General features: G+C 37.2%; 1 protein-coding gene across 3 annotated transcripts in view; it reads right to left on the bottom strand.

The window, feature by feature from the left end:
- Positions 1 to 267: 267 nt before the first annotated feature.
- Positions 268 to 24,788, bottom strand: part of LOC124605368 (nardilysin) — a 391,451-nt gene continuing 366,930 nt past the window's right edge. For all 3 annotated transcript variants that reach the window (XM_047137001.1, XM_047137018.1, XM_047137009.1), the window contains one exon: positions 268 to 496. In XM_047137001.1, coding sequence (XP_046992957.1) covers positions 357 to 496 — 140 coding nt within the window. In that variant the 3' untranslated portion in view covers positions 268 to 356. The remainder of the gene's footprint in view (positions 497 to 24,788) is intronic.

Here is a 24,788-nt window from a genome sequence, read left to right as displayed (position 1 = left end):
TCTCTCTCTCTCTCTCTCTCTCTCTTTCTTTGCAATTTTTTATCCATGATTTGTGGTAGGCAGAACACAAATGTAATATTGAATGTGCGTTCAGACATTTTCTTATCATACTGGAAAGTTCATCCTCAGATCTACAACATCACATTGTGTGTGTGCGTGCGTGTGTGTGTGTGTGTGTGTGTGTGTGTGTGTGTGTGTTTGTTTGTTTGTGTGTTTGTGTGTGTGTTTCAAAGGAATCGGGAAGAAGGAATTTTCAAAAACTCAACACAGATTGTAAAAAACTCACATAAATTTTAATAATATTGTTATATAAATACAGCATATTTACAAATATAAAATAAACCATACCAAAAAGATCACAACTTTATATTAATGACTGGATGAAGAAACAGATTTTCCCTGTAAGCAGTAATGTCTCTCACAACATTCTCTACATCTTGCTTATGTGCAAGTGTACGAGAGGCGTTATCTACTTTCTTGTGTCCTCCTTGTTTTCCTGTAACAAATTAGCCATTTCAGTCTTAATAATCAATTTTCACTTCTCTATAAATTGATGACAATAATGACATTACTTATTAACAAAAGTGATTTGAATACACACATGCATACATGCACACACTGAGGCACCAAACGCACCCACACGCATACACACAAAATTTTTCATCAACTGTGCACAATATTAAGCAAAATCAGTAACAAAACAAGAATCCACTTCTGGCTTATGTCCACACACTACTACTGCTACCAGAACACACAGACTCACTATCTTTTTTTCCTTTTCCTCCCCTGTTGACGATAAACTGAGTTGGCAACAGGTGCTCAAGTGAGCTCCTAACTGGCATCAAAAGAAGTAGGAACAAAAAATAAATAAATAAACTAAGAAAATGCCTGTGGTCATGATATAGGTGGCAGTAGTGTTGTGAAGAATGGGAGCTCACAATTTGTAATTATTTTTACTCCAAAACTTGGGAGACATCCAAATCCAAACCTAGCAGAATTTCAACTGGAACATGTAGCCATATCTAAAAGGTAGATCACAAAATTATGAATGTTAAAATAGTCAGAAATGGGGAATTCGTTTCAGATCATTGTCTCTCTAAGATAAAAATAAAATTTCTCCCATCTAAAACGAAACAGGCAAACAAGAAAGTGATCAGATACAACACCACTACAGCTAATATTACAAAAGAAAATATACAAAAATTTAGAGAAGAAATTGAGACAAGTAAAGGTGATTGGCGTGAACTCCAGATGCAAATAACTCAAGCAGCAGAGAAAACTTTAGGAATGGCCAAGAATAAAAACAAGCCATGGAATGAGGAGTGTGAAGAAGCACTAATACAGGGTGTATACGGGGACAAGGAAAAAAAAATCCCGGTTTTTCCCTGATATCCCGTTTAAAAAATGTGCTTTTTCCCGGGCGAAAATACACTTTTTCCGTGCTAAGTGACAGTAGGTTTTCCGTAAATTTTCCCTCGGACCTGTAAAACTTATCAATCCTTTGAATGGTTGACGTTTTATACACTCGCATAGAACTTCCCGGGAAAAAAAAGACGGAGGAGAGAAGTTTTGGAAAGACCTTTCATTTGCAGCAACATACACTGCATATTTTCGTATTACGAAAGTATAAATTCGAACTAAACCAAACACAGCGTGTTAGTTTCCCCAGCGTTTAAACCGAGGATGCGATGTCTTTTCGTAAGCCAACCATACAGTATCTCATGCCACGTGATCTCGTCAGCCCATGACAGCAGATATTCAGAGCATAAGACACGTGTTATAGCCAGCCAATAGCAAGTCACTGGTTACGTAGCGCGAACACACAACGAAAAAAAGTTAACTGTTTAAATTAATGTACATAGGATAGCTACAAGAAAAGCTAAGCTTTCACATGCAATATTAATCTTTCTTGCTTGTGTTATACTTTCAAGATTCATCACACAAATGTGCAAGTAAATCTAAAATTATGACAAATGTCTGGGCTCGTAATTCTTGTAAGTGGCTGGTCCTCAAACTGCTCAATTTTAAACGCTCTGTGATTTAGAAATCCATCTCACTTTCTCACACGTAACGTAATTCATCTTGCGTAAAAAGAAATTTACTTTGAAAGCAACGCTTTTCAAACCACCTTTCGCAATACTATCTGGAGACTGTTAGAAATAGGTTCGATTTACCAGTTGCCAGAGAGCGCCAGAAAACAGGCATTATTGCGCGTCAGCAGCTGCAGTGGCGTAGGAAGCCCACATGTAAATATGTATAAAGCAAATGGCTCTGAGAACTACGGGACTTAACTTCTGAAGTCATCAGTCCCCTCGAACTTAGAACTACTTAAACCTAACTAACCTAAGGACATCACACACACCCATGCCCGAGGGAGGATTCGAACCTGCTACCGAAGCGGTCGCGCGGTTCCAGACTGTAGCGCCTAGAACTGCTCGGCCAACTCGGCCTGCATGTACAAAGCACTAAGAGAGCTTACATTACAATATAAAAGAAACAGGGCATCAGAGGAAACTCCCAAGGGCATCGGAATTTCATAAACAATTGCTAAAACGCATAATTCGGCTTGAAGAGCACATTGGTTTTTTAAGATTCACAATGAAGTAGATCACATGTGATATTAAGTTTTTCAGTGTGGTTTTTGGGTTGTTGATTTTCTTGGAGTACCAGTACTCTACGATCTAATTTCTGTTTCTTTATTATGGCATAATGCCACACATGGCAGATAATGATAAAGTGCACTTGAAATTCAGCGAACAGTTGGAACTAACCAATACTGTGGAATTAAACACTTCGTTTCAAATAAAATGATTGCCTCTGGTGAAAGATTAATAAAGCCAAATTTCTTTAGCAAACTTGCAAAAATAACTTTATTGTTTTGCATGGCGATTAATGATTGACTGCTAATAACTTGGAAATACGATAAAATCAGTAAACTGAAACTAAAAATATGTTTTTACCCTCCGTAATTATGTGAATGTATTTTAATTCACTTGATAGAAATCCATTTTGTTTTCATTTGATTTAGGAGTATTGTTTTCATTTGACGTAGGATTTCCCAGTTGTCCCGGGTGGTATACACCCTGCAACAGGGATGCGTCTCAAACCCATATGAATAATCGGCAGACCAACGTGCGCTGGATGTAGGCGCTTTGTGAAACAAGTTTGTTTTCCTCAAGAATATTAATTTGGCGCCCCCTTTTCCCGGACGCACCTAGCTGCTTGCTGCGACTGCTTGCACAGCCAACGGCCACATTCCTGTAACCAGAAGCGGGAGAATCTACTGCTCAAACGCGACTCAACTGCACATGCACATGAGCCCTCTCGAAACTGCTGAAACGGATCTAATGCAAACAGTTGTGACTTCACGCTCATCGGAGGCAATTTGTTGTTATGAAGCACGCATAGTCTTCCTAAAGCCTTTGACACATTTTGCTGTTGGCAGACGCTTGCAAGAGCACTGTGTGTCGTTGTTGTATATGGCGCATTTCCTTTGCAATTTAAGGTATTTTCGTTTTTTTCTCTCGTTTATGTTTCATTGTTGAAGTAGCATTCTGCAATAGTGGGATACAGTAATATCCTTTGTTAGAGTATCGGTTCTTACCAGTCAAAATTACAAAAATTTAACTGAAAACTAAAACAATGAAAAAGTCCCGGAATTCTAAAAAATTCTCGGGTTTTTCCCGGTTTTCTGCCGGATGAAAAAATTCCTGGATTTTTCCCGGATCTCCCAGGTCGTATACACCCTGTAATACAAAGAGCTCAAAAATGGAGAAAATGGAGATGTTCAAAAGAAGAGGAAGACCTTGAACAATTCAGACAACAAAGAAAACAAACATCAAAAATAATCCGGAAAATCAAAAGAAACTTTTAAAATTCTCAGCTTATTGAAACTTTTAAACACATACTTAAAGGACACCAAGCACCAAGTACTTTTTTCAAAGATGAAAATGGCAAAATGGGATTAAATAACAAAGAAAATTGTGAAATATTAGCAAAATTTTTTGAAAAGCTGTTAAACTGTCCAGTTCCAACAGATCAATTAGCACTTCCAGTGAGACCTCAAAATATAGAGGATGATTTCCCACTAACAGAGTTAGAAATTCATGAAGCCATCAAAACACTGGAAAAAAAATAAAAACAAAATAAAGCAAGTGTTGAAGACTCCATTACAGCAGAATTATTGAAGTGGTCAGAACCAAGAATCATAAGGGATGTACAACCTCTTTTTGAGATAAAAAAGGAAACAAACAAAACGTTAATAATTACAGTGGAGTGTCACTTCTGCCAGTGGCATACAAAATATTATCAAAAATTCTCCTGAACAGAGTGGTAGATACTGGGAGAATATCATGGTGGTTTTCGAAAGTGAAGATCCAGTGCAGAACAAATTTTTAACTTAACGTCAATAATTCGCCATAGAATGTTAACCAGCAAACCAATAATAGTGTCATTTATTGATTTCAAGAAAGCACTTGATTGTGTAGACAGAAAAACATTAGAGAATTTGGTGCTAAATCAAAATTAGCAAATATAATTCGTGAAACATTAACAGGTATAATATCTAAATTCAAATTTATGGAAGTAGTATCTCAGCCATTTGAAATAAAAACTGGTGTTAGACAAGGTGATGGTTTATCACCTTACTGTTTAATTGTGCTCTAGAAAAAAATTGTAAGGATCTGGATTTCGGAGCTAAAAAAAAAAATCACAAAATTGAACCAATAACCCTGGGAAGGAAAACAAACGAAATTAAGGTAAACTGCTTGGCTTTTGCAGATGATTTTGAAATACTTTCAGAAAACCTGACAGAAGCATTTATTCAAATAAAACTTCTGGAAAAAATATCAAACAGATCTGGTCTCAAAATTTCACTTGAAAAAACAAAATTAATGACAAATATAAAAAATGTGCCAAAATTCGTAGAAACACAAATAGGTAAAATAGAGCAAATAAATAAATTTGAATATCTTGGAGAAACTATCCAACAGAATGGACTAGAAAAATCTGCAATAGATGTAAGAATTAACAAAATAGGAAGAGCATATGCTTTAACCAAAAATATTTACAACAAGAAATATATATCTGGAAAAACGGAACTAAAACACTACACCACAGTGGCACAACCAGAATATTTACATGGATCTGAATGCCTAACGATGAACTATAAGATGGACAAACTAGAGGTAGTCATCATCATCATCATCATCATCATCAACATTTAAGACTGATTATGCCTTTCAGCATTCATTTTCACTAGAGGTACTGGAAAGAAGGATTACTATAAAAATATTGGATGCAATAAAAACTGCAGAGGGTTGGAAGATAAGAAGTAATGAGGAGATCTACAAAAATACAGAGAAAATATCTGAAGTAATGGCCAAACGAAGATTAACCTTCTTCCGACTAACAAAACAAATACTCCTATATTTCTGGAAGAAGAAATCGACAATAGCATGGATTACAGAAGTAAGGAAAGATCTAGAAACAAACAATATCAAAAAATCAGAAATAGCAGAAAAAAAACATTTTAAATATAAAATACTGAATTTGGAAGGCTTTCAAAGCAGAAGAAATAAAAAATCGGGAACAACATGGACAGAAGAAAGGAAGAGACTTCATAGGGAGAAAATGAGGAAATACTGGAAAAATAGGAAAACAGCAACAAAGGAAGAAGAGGAACTGAAGTTGTTAACATGATCCTAGTTGGTCAATATGATTGTAATAAAATAAAAAAGCTACATTACAACCATGAAACTAAACAGACTGTGCTATGTCACAACAGGGGAAAAGTGTGAGATATTACACCCCGTCTATTTGTACCTGTATCAAGAACAGAAAAACGAAGCTATATTTTGGAATTATAGTGTTACAAGACTACCAAATGTCACACGTGGTATGGCATGAGAAATACAAATTGGTTAAACATTGGCAACGCTCAACATTTCTATTTATATATGAAATTTGTGTTATTTGTGTCCTGGAATTATTTTTGCATTATCTCACAACATTAGTTCTCATTTCTTCATGATTAAATGGAAAATTGCTCATTACATCATGCAAATGTACACACATGCACACACGAACACATACATACACACACACACACACACACACACACACACACACACACACACACACACACACAAATTAAAAACAGAGTCTAGATTAGAAACTGAAGACATTTGGTAAAAATTAGAGCCATATGCTCATTTAACATATAAAGTACATGATAATACTTTTATAACAAATTAAAAATGATAAGGGAGATCATCTACGTACATACACCAGAAACCATTATAAAGTGCATGGCTGAGGTTATTTCCCTGTAGCACATTTAAGGCTTTCTTACCATTCGAATCACATATGAAGTGTGGGAAGAATGACTGCTTAAATGCCTCTGTGCATGCTGTTATTAGTCTGACCTTGTCTTCGTTGTCCCAAAGGTAGGGTATCATAACATCACTTAAAGCTGGCTACTGAAATTTTGTAAGTACGCTGTCACATGATAGTTTATTTATTTTTTCAGGTATCTGCCAATTTACATTTTTCAACATTTCCGCGATGCTCTCTGATGGGTTAAACAAACTTATGACCATTTGTGTTGACCTCCTTTATCTACATGTATTATACCCTGTTACCTAATTCTTTAAATTGCTCAGCATTCATAAAATGAGTCACAACTTTTGAAAGATACAGATTCTGTGTACAGTGCTCCATAAATGGTTGCTTTTATAACTAATATTTTTTATTTGTTTAAGAAATTGTACTTCATCTCAAGATGGCTGCAACTGTCATGATTCACTGTAATACTGTGTGTCACAGTTTTAAAATATAGATTTTAAAACCAAGTTCTTTGTGAATAAAATTATGAAATGCAAGTGACAAGTATATAAAGAATGGTTAAAAAATGTCACACAATATGTTCTGTAGTTATGTTGTTCTGTCATAGTTCATAATAGTTTTGTTAAAAAACTAATACAATTTAATTAGGTAAAGAACAAAAGTAATCTCAAAATTTATATGAGATATATTAAACCACTATTTCCTGAAGTTACATTCAGTGCGGATGTAACACAATCTTTATCACACAACGTTACAAATAATGAATTTTTTTATAGCCAAACAATGCAAAATCCAGGATAGAAAGCCACAATATTATGAAAAGGATAGTTGCTGCACACCATATAGTGGAGATGCTGAGTTACAGACAGGCACAACAAAATGACTCTCACAGAATGTTTTCGGCCGACAAGGCCTTTGTTGTGCCTATCTGCAACCCAGCTTCTCTGCTATATGGCGAGTAGCAACTATCCTTTTCGTAATATTGTTTTTGTATTCGGACTGTTTAGTTATTAAAAGACACTTTTCTGGCTATCACCTGTTTCCTCCTGTAGTACTTACAGTATTTAATTATTCAATATTCTCTTCCAAAAAGGCATAAAACAGTTTTTGTTGAGCAATTTTAACACAGAACTTTCCACTTCCTTGGTATAATGCAACTGAGGTCGTGATCTAAATATTGATTGATTTTTAAAGTAGCTCTGGAAGACATTTCATAGAGATAAAGAAAAGCCTTTCTCAAAAAGGCATACACCTGAGGTACTGTAGTAACCATACATACTCTTCCTACAACATGATTCTGCAATTTGCAAGTGTTCAGAGGTAGCATATCAACTATCTTGTGACAAATGTTTGAGAACATATGTGCTCCAGTATCTATTAACCACATCAAATTAGATAAACTATAATAGTTTTAAACAAATCTTTGAACCTCTTTAATGCAATATCCCTACTGGTTTCAATGGTGTCATCATGTATCCTAAACAATGGATGCCTATCCAGTTTGAGGGAACTACTGATTTGATGATAAGTCCATGAATTCAAGAACAAAGCATGATCTATATCACAATTTTAAATATTATTTTAATGACCAGTTTTGGCCATATTAGGTCATCTACAGACCTAACACCTAGAGAGGATTGTAGTTATCATAAGCACTTCCCATAGTACCAAGCCTATCCCACAGTACCATGCCTAGTAAAGATAATCAACCTTCAGGTTGAGGTCAGGGTTACTTTTATTTTATGTGAACAACTTAAGTATACATTTCTTTACTTCCATACCAAAGTCAAATAATAAGTTATCATTCTAACTATGTAAGGTGTGATAACAAATGCCGAGGCAAGAAAAATGTGAACAAAATATACAAGAAATGCAGAGTGATCAAATCTAGAAAAAACTAAAGACTGAAAATATGTTGACAGCCTTTAATAAAACGACATTTTTCCTCTCCCTTAGTAATGTAATGGTGCATATGCACATGAGAAGAGAGCCAAGGTTAACCCAACATTAAGTGTTATAACCCTGTCCATAATACTTGAACACATGCTGTGGCACCAGGTTACCAGTGCACTACACTTTGAATAAGATGGGCCAGTCCCAGAGGCTGCCTGTGGTGGTTGTGCACAGGGCGCAGCATCTGCTGCGCTGTCTACCATGATCCTCCTCTTTTATAAGCACAGTGCACGAGGCACTCGCCCTCACAATGTGTTCATACTTATTGGCAGCAACTGCTTGTATCAGTACTTGGATTGTTTCTATGTTTGTGTCTGTGTTCTCGACTGTTGTTCACTTGTATGTGGTAGAAGAATAAACGTTGGTACATTCATATTATACAAATGGTGAAGAGTATGGTGTTCATGTCCACATGCTCAGACTCTCTGGTTGTTCCTTCGGTGCTTTTGTCTATGGAGGAAGTGCTCCAATCTCTCCTTCAGCAGCAGCAGGCTACTACGGTTGCTATCATGAACTTGTCGGCCACATCGGCTAGGCAGGCTTGTATGCTGATGGCATACCTGCCACCCTTCCCCCTTTACAACAATGCATTCAAAGACTGGGAGGCTCATGTGAACTGGCTTAGGCAACACTTCCTTGCTCTGGTGTCACCGATGCAGACATGTGTAAGGCTTTGTTTCTTTATTGGACTTCTCCTCATTTCTACCAGTTGCTGTGCCAGTAAGCCCCACTCCAGTAACCCGCATTAATTTTGTTCAATAAAATGTATAAGTTGTCAAATTATCACCACACACACACACACACACGCACACGCACGTCACTGCACCATGTGTGAAGTTCTGCAGCATGTGTAGAGTTCTACTGCTGTCATAAACAGTCTACCAGTCCTACCAGCCTTGGGCAGACAAACTCCGTGGCCTTAGTCATAAATGTCGGTTTGTTACTGATGCTCATCGTGATTCCTATGCTGATTCTATGGTCCATGGTGTCATCATTGGGTTGGCTCTTGACAAGGAGCAGCGTCAACATGCACTGCAGAGTGAGATCCATTTTTGGCTGAGTGCTAAATGTTGCTCAGTCTTTCAAAATATCTTGTCCTGCTGGTGATCAAATTAAAGCTTGGCACAAAAATGCTGTGTTAGCTCCTGTTCCTGGTTGCTTAGAGGCAGTCAGTTCTCAGGTGGCAGTGAGGGGGGATGGATGGGAGGGGGGAGGAGGACTATGTGGCAGCCATACAAAAGTGGCCTCTGTACCGTACTGGACAGCGACATAACAAACAACAACCATAGCAATGGCAGCACTCTGTGCTCCCATCTTGCCCACACTATTTCGTGCATGGTAGAACAGCATGCCCTAAGTGCTGGTGACTGACAACAAACTTACAACAACTTTAGGAAAAAAAGACATAAAACATCTGTGTGTCGTTTCCAGCCACCTCCGGTGGTATTGGACATGGATTTTAATTGTGTGTCTTCAGTACGTACGAATCATAACAAACTGTTTATCAAATGTGAGTGATGGACAAAGAGCTGAGACTACAAGTGGACACATGATTTTGCTGAACTCACAAACTTATGTGGGTTTGGGATCTTCAGCTTGAGGGTTACTCGACATTTGGTGAGTTACAACAAGCAGCACATTCCAATTTTGGGACTATTTATGGCTCCCACAATATATATATATATCTGTGGCTTGTTCCTTGACTTTTTTGGTAGTGAATGATGCTGGTACAGCAAATTTGTTCAGTATGGATGCTTCAAATGGTTTTGGTTTTTTCCATTTTGGATACAGTGTGCGTTGTTTCCAACCAAGTCCCTTACAAGCAGTTGGATTGTCTGTGTTCTGAGTTCTCATCTCTTTTCTCAGATGGGTTAGGCTCTGTCACTAATTTTGCAGCCCACAATACCCTGAAACCTATAGCTTGGCTGCACTTTTTTCCATGTGCTCCCTATTCCAGTGGCTTTGTGTGATCAAGTGAAATCAGAATTGCACAGGCTGATGTCATCGGTGTCATACAGCCTCTTCCATCCATTGAGTGGTCAACTAACCTCAGGTTTTGTTAAAAAACCAAATGGTCAGCTACACCTCTGCAGTAACTTTTAAAGTTTCAGTTAATGCTCAATCTATCATAGATACCTAGTGTTTGCCCAGACAAGTTATTGGCTAAACCTGCCAGGGTCAGTTCATCTTCACAAATGATTTATCTGAATAATTTTTTCATAATGCAGGGCCACATTCATAATATATTTAAATCAGTACCATGATTAGACTGTTGTTTATTTACAGTGTTACATTTACACTTACACAATCATGATTTCTGCTTCAAAGTGCCATTATCAAGTGTTTTCTGAAATCAGATTAGACAATAACACTGAAATACATAAAAAGTGATAAAATCATGTGACAATCCATATTTGTAATACTTACTTGTAAGTGTTATAAATTGCCTAAGATAGCATACTGTCATATTAAAATACACTATTAGATACACTGTCTAAGAGTAGATATTTCTGGCAGAGACTATTGCTTTGTTTCATTACTGAGTACACCATCTTGACTGAATGACAGTTGGCTAAGTGTCAAACTGTCTTGGTCAAAGAAATTCCTGTTACAAGCAGGTGATTTTTTGACTCAGTGTCCGGTAGGACAGGAAAGGTTATGAGAAATTTATTTTCTTTGGTAGTTGTTACATCTTTGCAATACCTGTTTATCTTAGTATACAATGAAGTTGCCTGCCCATAAACAAACAGTAACAAACCTCTCAATAATATTCGATGCATACACAAATATAAAAGTCTAGCTAGTCACTGGCATTGTTTAAAGTACATTTTAGTAGGTAAATATACGGCTTTGTATGTGACATTAACACATGGCCAACTCTTAAGTTGTGTAATTTTGCCTCAATTCAGAATTAATACAATACAGTGCAATTACTTATTCTACTCACTCATTAATTAACCAGTGAGGTTTGAAGCGATAAATCCTGTTACATGTAATGGAACATTATTTGCGAGTAAGTGCAAGTAACACAGGTATGTGAAACATGTCATGTACATAAAAGCATTTAAGCAATAAAAGAATCAAAAGATTTCATGTTAAACAGCACATTTAAATTTAACATAATATAAAAATTAGGGATATCATAGTATTTGTTAATGGTTGATGAGATACAATTACAAATGTGAGTGCACCATGGTATTCATACCTTTGGCTGTAATCTTGGTGCTATAAATCTTATTTACATGTTATAGTAGTGACATTTATATGATGTAAAGATGACATAATAATGTTAACAACTTGATCAGCTACCACATATGATTTATCCAAAGTCTACTTACAGGTTTTGTTGGATAAGGATTCTTTATAACTCTTTTGTGATTAACACACCCTTTGTGTTGTACGAATATCAGCACCTCTCATTTGGTGTTGTTAGTGCCCCAGGGATTTTTCAGCATTTTTTTGAAACAACTGACGATGTCTGCTCCAGGGTGCATTAACTATCTTAATGACATTGTCACGACAGTTGCATCCATGGAAGAGCATTTATGTAACTTACACACCTTGTTCACAGTCTTACAAACTGTAGGGTTGAAATGCAACTTGGCCAAGACATATTTTGTTCAGACATCCATTGTATATTCGGAGTTTGAGATTTCTCAGGACAGTATTAAACTTTTACGTCATCATGATAGGTTGGCCAAACATCCCACCGGGCAGGGCTTCTGATACATTGCATACATATTTTGACATCTTTTGCTGCCCTCCAGTCATTGGCAATGTTGTTCTCTTAGCTATGGATGGTCTGCCACCGAGGTTTGTGATCCAGGCCGCCTTATGGCGGGAAAAGCTTCGTGAATATCAGGCAGTCTCACTTTGCAAGTTACTGGCCTGTTGACACATGTTGGCCTGACATCACCCTACCCAATAGGTGGCGCAGTGGGCAATGCTCTCTCCATGGGCTGCACTGCACTGTCTGTGGAAATGAGTCCATGTTGATTACATGGGACCCTTCCTAAATTCTTCCTGGTTGATGCTTTCCCTTGTTTCCATACATTATCCGCTGTCCTTTGACGTCACTGTGGCTATGATTCAGGAGCTCCCTAAAATTTTTCTATCGAAGGACTGTCTTACATGAGGGGGCACCCAAGACAAAAAAATGAAATTAATTTTTAAAAGTGGTATATTTTCAAACTGTTTACAAAACAACCTTATCCCAAGTACTCTCCATTATAACTAATATACATGTCCCACTGGTGCTTCCACTGTCCAAAACATTTTTTGTTGTCATCTTTAGAAATGGCTGACAGCACCTCCCTTATTTCTTTCTTTACTTCTTCAATGCTGTCAAATCAGTGCCCTTTCATGTCCCTTTTCATGTATGGAAAGAAGAAAAAGTCACATGGAGCCAAGCCAGGTGAGTAACTTGTGTGGGGCAGCAGAACTCTGCCATTTTTAGCCAACAACTGTCTAACAGAGATGGCTGTCTGTGCAGATGCCTTGTAGTAGTGAAAGAATCAGTCTCCTGTTTGCCACAAATCGGATATTTTTTGACAAACAAAATAACCCACGAATCTCTGATAGTTGATCAATTGTCTACTGACGGTCTGTGAACACAAGCTCATAATTTTTTTCAATATTTTCATCGATTCGGGCAGTTGATGGAATCCAGAATGAGATTTGTCATCAATTGACATGTTGCCATTTTTAAATCAAGCAAACCATTTGTACACTTGAGTTTTTCCCATAGAGTCATCTTGGCAAGCTGTTTTCAACATTAAAACAGTTTCATCAGCATTTTTACTGAGCAGAAAATAAAATTTCACAGCTGCACATTGTTCACTTACACTTTCCATCATAAAAAATGATACAAGAACAAAACAGTGCTACCAAAAACAATCACTGCAGATGAACAAAGCAGGCTAGGTTAACAATAAAGGCAGCACTGTACTGGCAATGAGTTGTGTTATACACGCCTAGTAAGCAATGTTATTCCAATTTTTTTTTTAATGTCTTCCACAGTTTTTGAGCCCATCAAGGCATTCACCCCTTTTCACCCCAAATCTAATGATGAGGCAGACCATCTTGTCCACACTTTCAAGGTTCAAAAGAAGAAGTATGTTGCAGACTCCACCTACTGACAATACCCTGACATATTTCTTGAGTTTCTGCAGGTTTATACCAATGGGGATTGGAGTCTGGCCAAGAAGTTACATGGTCACCAGTCATGCACCATCCTTCATCTGCTTCATGATGCCCACCTAGTCACTTGTTGGAGTGACCTCATATCACGGCGACGATCACCATCACCATGTCTGCCTCCACCCTCATTGCCTGTCCTTTTCTTCCTTTTTGTCAGCAACTGCTTGTATTAGTATATGGATTGTTTGTATGTTTGTGCCTATATTTGGAAATTCTGTTGTTTGTGTCTTACAGTACGATAGCCGGGAGATTCTTATCTGAAAGATGGAAGTAGTAAACTTTCAAAATACTGGATAAAGAGAATCAGGTCCAGACATAATGCAAGCTTGAACTGGAAACCAGGGGGAAAAAATCTATTCTGCCCTTTTCAAGGGAATCAACCTGGATTTTTGCCATAACTGATTAAGAGATATCAAGGAAACATAAATAGGGATGGCTGTATGCAGCTAACTCTACCAGAATCTGAGTCCAGTGGCTTAACCTTACCTTGTAATAAATGCAGATACTGGAAAAGGGGGGGGGGGGGGGCAGGAGGGGGGGAGCAGATGAAGACAGTGACTGGTACTCTATAGGAGCAATTGGCTAATCTACTATATGCTTATGAAAACTGTGAATATGGAGAGATGAAGAAAAGGGAAACAGCACTAATAATAATAGAACAAATGTCAGGTCCAATAACTGTATTCTCCTCCACAGTAATTGCAGAAGCCTTCTACAATTTCTTAACATCATTATTAAACCTTGTTCATGTTTTTAGTATCAAACTTGATACTAGTTTTAGCAGTCAACCTATTGCCACAAGCAATTATTAAGATTAATTTCCAATATGAACAAATATTTTTTCACGGGAAAATCTGCTTTATACAGCTACACATGTGCTATGCTGACTTTTTAAAAATATGTTTAACATATTCAGAAAATGTTGAGTTGCAGACAGGCACACTGAAAAAGACTGTTAAATATTTAAACTTCCAGGCAAAAAAGTCCTGGTTTTAGTCCATCATGGGCTTTCCATTAACATATTCAAAATCATAATTATGTAAGTTTCACAACTGTTTTTCACAAGAAAGTAGAAATTCCAGCGTAAAATCACATTTGGCAAATCTGGAAGAAAGAGATGAATTTTAACCCTCTTCTTGAGCTATATCATTTCCTATATTTTCTTGTCCATGTCTCGAATATGTTTTAGAGATATGGTATAACTAACCAAATTACTACTTTATGAGAAACAGTGAAATCATAATCTGCGAGAGAAATTATTGGCATTGACAGTTCACATGGCCAGATGGCAATGCTGCCGGACTCGGCTTACAGCTGCCTGTGCCATTCGCTACTACTCACATTCCTTATGGCAAGAAGAAATATCTTGGTGACATGCAATTTGTATTTGTAAGGCTGATTTTATTTACAGTTACTTGCTGTAATACATAAACTAAAAAAAACTGTAAAGAACTATTTAGTCTCTAGTATGCTTTAATATCAAAGTTATTTGGTGTACTTCACAACAAATGCAAACTTAGTAACTAACTCTACAACTTCTTCAAATATTCTCTCCTATCCACATCTCATTTTTTCCATGAATAAAGTCTTCTCTTGTTGCCAAAGTCAGTGTCTTACCATGAACAACTTAATTGTACCTCAGTAATTGTCAGCAGATTACAGAAATAACACACAAAGATAGTGAAACACAAAAAATTTCTAGTTTTTACAGTGATGAGGAAAAACTCAAGTATGGAGTCCCTAAGGATCAGTTCTGGGACCTGTCCTGTTTCTGCTCTATAGAAATGACTTGGCTAGTAAAACACATGATGGGACCACTGCATTCTTTGCAAATGATACTACCATTCTAATTAAATCACAGAATGAGGGAAATCTGCAGGAGGCTGCAATATCAGTTATGCATACCTTAATGCACTGGTTCAGGAACAATAAATTCTGAAAAAAACTGTGGCAGTTAACTTCCACACCACACAAAACCTCCATCCTGCAAATCCTGTTTTCACTATCGAAGGAAATAATGTGTCAAATGTCAACCATACAAAGTTTTTAGGCATTCACGTTCAGGCAGATCTGAAGTAGGAGGTGCACATAACAAATTTAAATAAGAGACTGAATTCACTACCCTATGCTGTTAGGATCGTCACTCAGAATACAAGCTGTTCATCAGTGCCGACAATGTACCACTGTAGTACACAGTCACTACTTATGAACGGAATAATATTTTGGTGGAATTCCATAAATTCTACAAAAGCATTTAAAATACAGAAGAAGATTATCAGGGTGATAAAAAAAGCTATATGTAAGGATTTCTGTAGACCCCTTTTTAAAAGTCTCAAAATATTGCTGCTGCCTTGCTTGTATATATATGAAATACTAATTTTTATGAAAGGGAGCATCAAGAAGGAAAATCTCTTCAGACATAACTATGATATACACACATATCAAACTAGGCAGCAGATGAACCTACTCATGAACACAAACTTATGCAAAAGAGGAGTGTACCAGACTGGAGCTATGTTACATAACCATTTGCCTTCTTACCTAAAAAGCATACCAACATCAAATGCATTTAAAATAAAGTTAAAACAGCTCTTGCTTGAACTGAATTTATGGCACATAGTAACAAGTAAACCTCATTTATCAAATTTTACTAGTTGCCAATTCATAATATAGTTTACACTGTGCTTATCGTGACATCTCACTTAATAACTGCTATTATCACATGTAGAAGCAATGTAGTACACCAATCTATATTATTATGCATTTTGATTATGTCAACAATGTAGTCAAAATGACTACTGTATTGTAAATTAACTAGGTTTACCACTGTCCTATATCACATGTGCAAACAACATACTAAAATGATTTTTGGACAAATAAATAAATAAACAAATAAATTACATTATTCATACTATTCAAATTACATTATCCATGATAATCAAAGATTGCCTTGTCTGATGCCAGAAGCAATGTTCTGAACCACTTCTTGAAAACTAATGTTCACCTATTCGTGATAATCACCTGTATTTTTGGGACCAAACAACAACAACAGGCAGTTTGGCACAAAACTTCCAACATACTTGGATGTAAAACAGTAATTCACCCTCATTTTCCAACAGCACTGTTATTGTCCTCTCAGGAATTCCATCACTCCGGCCCCCACATAATGAATGGCTAGTCTTAACCCAAGTTTTATCTAGCTGTACAATACTTTTAAATATCACATTCATGATTCTGCACATAAATCTGCACCACTATGAACAAACAACTGTCCTTTCCAGCCATTATTAATATATTATGTCTGTCAAACACAAAATAACTGAAGCCTTTGTCTTTGAGCACTGTACACAATGAAAATTTGTTGCAGTTTAAGATCACTTTTCTGAAGTGACAAAAGCACTTCTGGTAGTGCAGGAAGTTCCCTTCTCTTATAACAGTTATGATGATGAATAGTGTGTTCTTAAAAACTGTTCAAAGCTGTCAGTTGCTTCTTCCTCAGTTACCTTTTTCCTGGTGTTTGCAGCCTTCTGTCATTCTTATCACAATTTAGATTGCACTTTTCTTTCCTTATTGCTAGAACAAATATTTTTGCTTATTTTCCTCTTTAGAGTCTGGGCAACATAATATTTGGGATCACCTTTTTCCTTTTCTTTGTCAAAGTGGTCCCTCACCAAGCACACAAATTCATGAGCCTGGCTGTGCAGCATGCTTTGTTGGGCTTACACCAATAATTGCACTGCATTGGAGCAGAGAATAAACACTAAAAACATCACAAAGAAGCAAATTGAAAAGTGGTTCTTTCTGTCTGCTCAACCACGCCTTGTTTCCTGCAATCATGGGGCAACGAAACAACACTATTGAGTTGTCAGTACCAAAGACTCTTCCTCCAGACTAGAAGACTAAGAGTATATCACACAGCAACTGATCTCACTGTACACTGCCACAAACACTATTGGACTATTAGCAGCCATAAAAACTGGGTACACAAGCCTGATTGGTTACTTCTGAAGCGGACAGGTTGTAAAATAAATCAGTTGTTAGAATAGCCAATACTGAACCTGAGACTAGTTGTATAATGCTAAATTAACACAGATCTCAGATTTGTTTTTCCAGTAATTTTTACAAGGTATCTTAATATAAATCTAGAATTTCAAAAAAATTATGAAGTTGGTTTTAGTAAACCAGCTGGTTGTGCAGATGAATGATACAAATGTTTTGATATGTGTAATGTCGCACATGTCCAGTGATGATGCGTACAGTGGGAATAAGGCCAATATCACAGGTAGATCATATAGAGTTTCTGTAGCAAGCAAAAATAGGGCCACCTAGCGGCAGTCTCTGCGTCAGTTACTGTTTGCTGATTAGGCTCTACAAGTGGACTTTGCAATGCCACAGTTGTTTACAGTTTGTTCAGCATGATGAATAATGAACTCTGTTTTCATTACCTCTTGCATGTATGAAACTCAGACCGCAAAAAAACGCATTATTTGGCTAAGTCTTGTTGATTTTATTCTTCTTATCTGGAATAATCTTAAAATAATTTCTGTTTGTGTATGGCAAGGGGAGGGTCTAACATGTGGGTCACTGATTTTAATTAAGTTTAGGAAGAATGTACTACATTGAATATGAAGAGAAATGTATTATGGCTTTTTGCTGCACATTATCAAGGTTTTGAAATAACTGATGTCAAAGTTGATGACAGAAAATTTTGTTTGCCATGCTGTACATCAAAAGAGTATCTAAAACATACATTTTTATTAATATAATATGGGACGATGAAGGTCATCAGAATGGTGGAACTGGCGGAAGAGGCAGGCTTTTGTATAAAAGCAACAGACTGTAGTGTCTGTTCCCACAATGGGCGGCTACAAAAGTCATCTGTCCCAAATGTTAGTGGCAGCCTCACTTATAATTCTAAGCTAAATGCTTGAATTTTTATCATTGAAAGGTTCAACTACCTTTCCCCAAACCAAACTTTAACCTAAGACATGGTGGTAAATGTCAAAAGGAAAACTACTCCAGGAAGTAACCAATCTTCCATTGCCGTTCATGGTGGTGCAACTAGACCTTTGGACTCTGGAGAGCCTAGAACATCATGTAAGGAAGAGTCAGAGCTTCCTAGTACTTCTTCAAAGCTAAGATCCGAGCAAAAACATCTACTGGGGACTCTGAACAGCAACACACTTATAAAAGTTGGAAAACTAAAACACCTAACAGACATTCTCAGTCAACGCAACACACTTATATTAGAAGTTCAAGAAACAAGGTATCTGGATGAAAACGCATTAAAGTCAGGTGGATACAGGATCTACAAAGGAAAACCAGCCATTAAAAATTCCAATAATACAACTATATTAGGGACCGCATTTATCGTCAAACAGCAACCTACGGAATCAATAACTAATTTTAGCTCCCCATCAGAACGAATTTCATTTCTGACATTCAAGTCAGGCAATAAATGTTACACTATTATAAATGCACATGCACCTATCAACCAACATAACAGAACAAACGTTGACAAACTGGAAGATTTTTGGGAAATGCTAGAACAAGAATCATCCATATTACCAAAAGAATATATACAAATTTTAGTGGGTGACTTTAAAGCACAAGTTGGCAAAGAAATAAAATTTAAATCAGTAGCTGGAGATTATCCAGCACATGCAAGAACCAACAGAAATGGAGAAAGACTCATAGATTTTTGTAAACAATTTAATCTAAAACTGATGTCAATATGAAACTTCCTGGCAGATTAAAACTGTGTGCCCGACCGAGACTCAAACTCGGGACCTTTGCCTTTCGCGGGCAAGTGCTCTACCATCTGAGCTACCGAAGCACGACTCACGCCCGGTACTCACAGCTTTACTTCTGCCAGTACCTCATCTCCTACCTTCCAAACTTTACAGAAGCTCTCCTGTGAACCTTGCAGAACTAGAGTGAAAATCTCATTTTGGAAACATCCCCCAGGCTGTGGGTAAGCCATGTCTCCGCAATATCCTTTCTTTCAGGAGTGCTAGTTCTGCAAGGTTCGCAGGAGAGCTTCTGTAAAGTTTGGAAGGTAGGAGACGAGGTACTGGCAGAAGTAAAGCTGTGAGTACCGGGCGTGAGTCGTGCTTCGGTAGCTCAGATGGTAGAGCACTTGCCCGCGAAAGGCAAAGGTCCCGAGTTCGAGTCTCGGTCTGGCACGCAGTTTTAATCTGCCGGAAGTTTCATATCAGCGCACACTCTGCTGCAGAGTGAAAATCTCATTCTGATGTCAATATGTTTCAGGAAACTTGCAAGAAAGAAAAAAAACATGGGTATCACCTAATCCAAATCAGGTGAACATCAGTTGGACCATGTGGCAATAACAACTCGCAACTACAAAAAAATGTCAGAGTGAGGAAGGGCCTAAACATAGACTCACACCATTATCTGACTGAAATAAAGACCATGTTCCAACCGAACAAACCTAAACCAAAACCAAGATGATTTCCAAGAGTAAACACTAGATTTATCATACAAAATCGTGACAAATTCTGTGATATACTAAACACAAGAAAAATGGATGATTTGGAAGAAATTAAAGAAACAATGCTAGAGTCAGTTAAAGAAATGGGACAACCACAAAGAATACCAAGACACAGATGGTGGAACGAACTGTGTGATGAAGCAATCGACAATCGACTAAAGGCATGGAAAAAAATGGAACAGTAATAAGAAACATGAATACTTGGATTAGTTTAAAGAAGAAAGGAAAAAGACAGCAAAAATCATCAGATCAGTGGAAAGAAAATATGACAAAGACGGATTAGAAGAAATGGATTCAGACTTTAAAAGGAACAACACTAGAGACTACTATAAGACTTTCAGAGAAGTTTTAACAGGATTCCATTCACCAAGTTTACATTTTAAAGATAAAAATGGAAAAATGGTTTTAAGCAATAAAGAGAACTGCCAAATTTTAGCTGAATACTTTGAAAAGCTATTAAATTGTGAAGAGCCTAATGACAGAATACAATTTCAAAAACCACAACATGAAAATCCACAATCGGAACCACCTACAGTAGAAGAACTAGAAAAAGATTATCAAAGCATTGAAGAATAACAAAGCACCAGGAGAGGATGGGATAGCAGCAGAAATGTGGAAACTAGGGGGCTTATCCACATGGCAGAAAATTCACAAAGTAATTAGACATTTGGACAAAAGGAATCATACCCAGTTACTAGAAACAAGCACTGATCCATCCTCTCCATCAAAAAGGAGATAAAACAGACACCAACAATTACAGGCTCATATCCTTGTTACCAGTGACATACAAAATACTTTCTAAAGCACTTTTAGATAGAATAGAGGAACAAGCAGGACCTAATATACGAGATTATCAAGCAGGATTTAGAAAAGGTAGATCATGTGCAGAACAGATTCTTAATTTAAAAACAATTTTGATAGTGAGAGCTGTACAAAATAAAAATACAGTAATTACTTTCGTAGACTTCAAGAAGGTCCATGACTCAGTTGACAGAAAACACTATTTCAGATACTTTATGAATCAGGGATAGATGAAAACACCAGAAGACTTGTTGAACAAACGCTCACAGATATAACATCAAGAATTAAGTTTCAAGGCGAAATTTCTGAGCCATTCAAAATCAAAACAGGAGTTCGACAAGGAGATGGACTGTCCCCAATTATCTTTAACTTGGTTTTAGATAAAATAGTAAAAACATGGGAAAGCACATTAAAAACAGAGGCACAAAGGGTATAAGCATGGGCCAAGGAAAGAATATATTTGAAGTGAAATGTTTAGCCTTTGCGGATGATATGGTATTGATAACTGAAAATCGAACAGACGCAACAGTTATGCTTGATCTGTTACACGAGATGGCTGAAAAGACTGGGCTAAAAATATCCTATGAAAAAAACCAAGTATATAGAACACAAAAATAATAAAGAAAAGTTTATGAAAACAAAGTATGAAAAAATTAAAAGAGTTTTAGATCCAAATATCTGGGGGAGTGGATCCAAGCCAATGGACTGGATAACACAACAAACAAAGAAAGAATAAAAAAAGTTAGAATTTGCATATAAATTAACACAAAACTACTACAATAAGAAATCAATCTCCATACAAACAAAGATTAAACATTATAACTCAGTTATTAGGACACAAGCAACATACAGATCAGAGTGCCTAACATTGAATAATAAAGGCGAATTAAGAGAACTAGAAAAAAGAGAGAGAAAAATATTAAGAAAAACTCTAGGTCCTGAGAAAAACAAGGAAAACAGGTGTATTAAAAGGAGAAATGAAATACAAAAATATAGAAAAGATCACAGATACAATGAGGAAGAGATGGTTAAAATTTTATGAACATTTAAAAAGAATGGAAGAAACACGGATTACAAAGAAAATTTTTAATTACGTTAGTAAGCTAAAAAAAAAACTGTAGGATGGATAGAAACAGTAAACCAACAAAATAGATGTTGCAGAAGAAATAATACGTGACAGGAATCACTTCAGGCTATTGATAGAAAATGCTAACTATGAAGAAAATGAGCCAAAACCTCGACCCAAGAGAGTGTGGAGAGATGAGTTGAGACGAGCAGTTGGCGAGAAAATGAAGAAGTACTGGGAAGAATGGAAGGAAAAGAAACACCATAAGTCTTAAGTTGTATGCTGACCATAGGTGACCAAATTTTTAAAAAAAGTAAATAAATAATGATAATAATACGGGGTCCAAAGTTAATAAAGTTTGAGTTGTTAACGTTCTTGTTTTTTCATGTTGTAGCTTGAGTATCCGTCATTGAATGTGTGTAACAGAGCGATGTCGGCAGTCTTGCAGTCAACACAGCAGACTGCCAAACTGTTGATTTTTGGCTGTGGAATTTCTTTGCTTTCAGTTTTTTTATTTATCCTGATAATACTTTGATACCTTTCTTTCCTATTTTTTAAATAGAACAGCTACATCTACATCATACTCTGCAAGCCACCTATTGGTGTGTGATGGAGGGTACTTTCAGTACCACTATATAATCCCTCCAATCCTGTTCCTCTCGCGAATAGTGCGTGGGAAGAACAATTGTCAGTAAGCTTCTGTATTGGCTCTAATTTCTCGAATTTTCTCCTCGTGGTCAATATGCGAGACGTATTGCGGTGGTGGGGATGGGGGGGGACAGTAATATGCTGCCTGACTCCTCCTGAAAAGTGCTGTCACGAAATTTCAATACTAAATCTCTCCATGATTCACAATGCCTCTCTTGTAATGTCTGTCAGTGGAATTTGTTTAGCATCTCTGTAACGTTCTGCCGCCAGCTAAACGATCCCGTGACAAAACGCACCACTCTCCATTGGATCTTCTCTATCTCCTCTATCAGTCCTACCTGATAGGAATCCCAGACAGATGAACAATACTCAAGAATAGAGCCACTTCTTTTGTGGATGAGTTACATTTCCTTAAGATTCTTCCAATGAATCTGAGTCTGGTGTCTGCTTTTCCCACTATCTGTTTTATATGGTCATTCAACTTAGGGTCACTCTGGATAGTTATGCCTAGATATTTTACAGCAGATGCTGTCTCCAGCTGTTTGTCATCAATAGTGTAGCTGTGCAGAAGTGGATTTCTTTTCCTATGTCTGCGCAATATGTTACATTTATTTATGTTCAGGGTCAACTGCCAGAATCTGCACCAGTCATCAATTCTCTGCAGGTCATTCTGCAAATTATTACTATCTCCTGGCATTGCTACTTTGGTACAGACAACTGCATCATCTGCGAATAGCCTTAAAGAGCATCCGACGCTTTCTACTAGATCACTTATATATATTGTAAACACCAACTTCCCTGTGGTACTCAGGATATTATCTTTACCTGTCGATTTAGTTCTGTTAAGAGTGACATGTTGAGTTCTATCTGCAAGAAAGTCTGGAATCCAATTGCAGGGATGCTCTGAAACTCCATAAGCTTTCCCCCCCAATTAAATGGCAATGCGGGACAGTGTCAAATGCCTTACTGAAATCAAGGAACACGGCATCAAACTGTGGCGCCGTTGTCCACTGTGCTGTGGATCTCGTGGAGGAACAGAGCGAGCCGAGTTTTGCAGGATCTCTGTTTGCGATATCCATGCTGATTTTTTATAGAGGAGATGTTCATTTTCCGAGAGCCTCATAATTCTTGAGCATAAGACATTTTCCATAATTCCACAACAGACTGACGTCAATGATATAGGTCTATAATTGTGTGGATTTGTCTTACAGTCTTTCTTAAAAACAGGAATGACCTGCCCTTTTTTTCAGTTGTTAGGTACCTTTTGTTGCTCAAGCAATCTATGATAAATTACTGCTAGAAGGGGAGCAAGTTCATTCGCATAATCTTTATAGAGTCCTATAGGTATCTCATCTGGTCCTGAAGTCTTTCAACTACTAAGAGATTGTAACTGTTTTTCAATTCTGCGATTGGTTACCTCAATATCTGCCATTTTGATGTTCGTATGACGATTGAAAGAAGGGACAGTGTTACGCTCTTCCGCGCTGAAACAACTTTGGAAGACTGAATTCAGTATTTCGGCCTTTTCTCTGTTATCTTCTGTTTTGGCGCAGGTGTGGTCACCGAGTCAATGAATAGATGACTTTTGACACACTTACTGATTTTACATATGACCAAAATCTCTTACAGTTTTCACTCAGGTCGGCTGACAACGTCTCACTTTCAGAATCATTGAACCCTTCTCCCATTGCTCTCCTTACACACATATTCGCTTCATTCAGATTTTGTTTGTCAGCTAGGTTTTTACTTCTCTTCAATCTGATATGGAGAGCTCTTTGTTTACATTGTGCTTTTCTAACATGGCTGTTAAACTATGGTGGATCTTTCCCATCCCTTAAATCCTTACTCGGAACATACTTGTCTATGGCATATTGAAGGATGCCTTTGATTTTTTTCCATTTGTTCTCCACATCTTCATCCTCATCACCGAATATTTGATGCTGACTGCTGAGATATTCTGAAATTTGTAGCCTGTATTCCTTGCAGAGCAAATATATCTTCCTAACTTTAACATTCCTTATTGGACCCGTCATCGTAGATGCTGTCACAGCCTTATGATCATTGATACTTTCCTCTACATTAACTGATTGAATCAGTTCAGGTCTGTTTGTTGCCAGGAGGTCTAAGATGTTGCCCTCACGAGTTGGTTCTCTAACTATCTGCGTAAGGTAATTTTCAGACAAGGCACCCAGAACAATGCCACACGATTTGCTGTCTCTGGCACCAGTTTTGATGGCATGACACTGCCTGGAAAGCTGAAATCAC

The sequence above is a fragment of the Schistocerca americana genome, chromosome 1, assembly GCF_021461395.2.
Source record: "Schistocerca americana isolate TAMUIC-IGC-003095 chromosome 1, iqSchAmer2.1, whole genome shotgun sequence".
NCBI lineage: Eukaryota > Metazoa > Arthropoda > Insecta > Orthoptera > Acrididae > Schistocerca > Schistocerca americana.
This window is presented reverse-complemented; position numbering and strand designations above follow the sequence as displayed.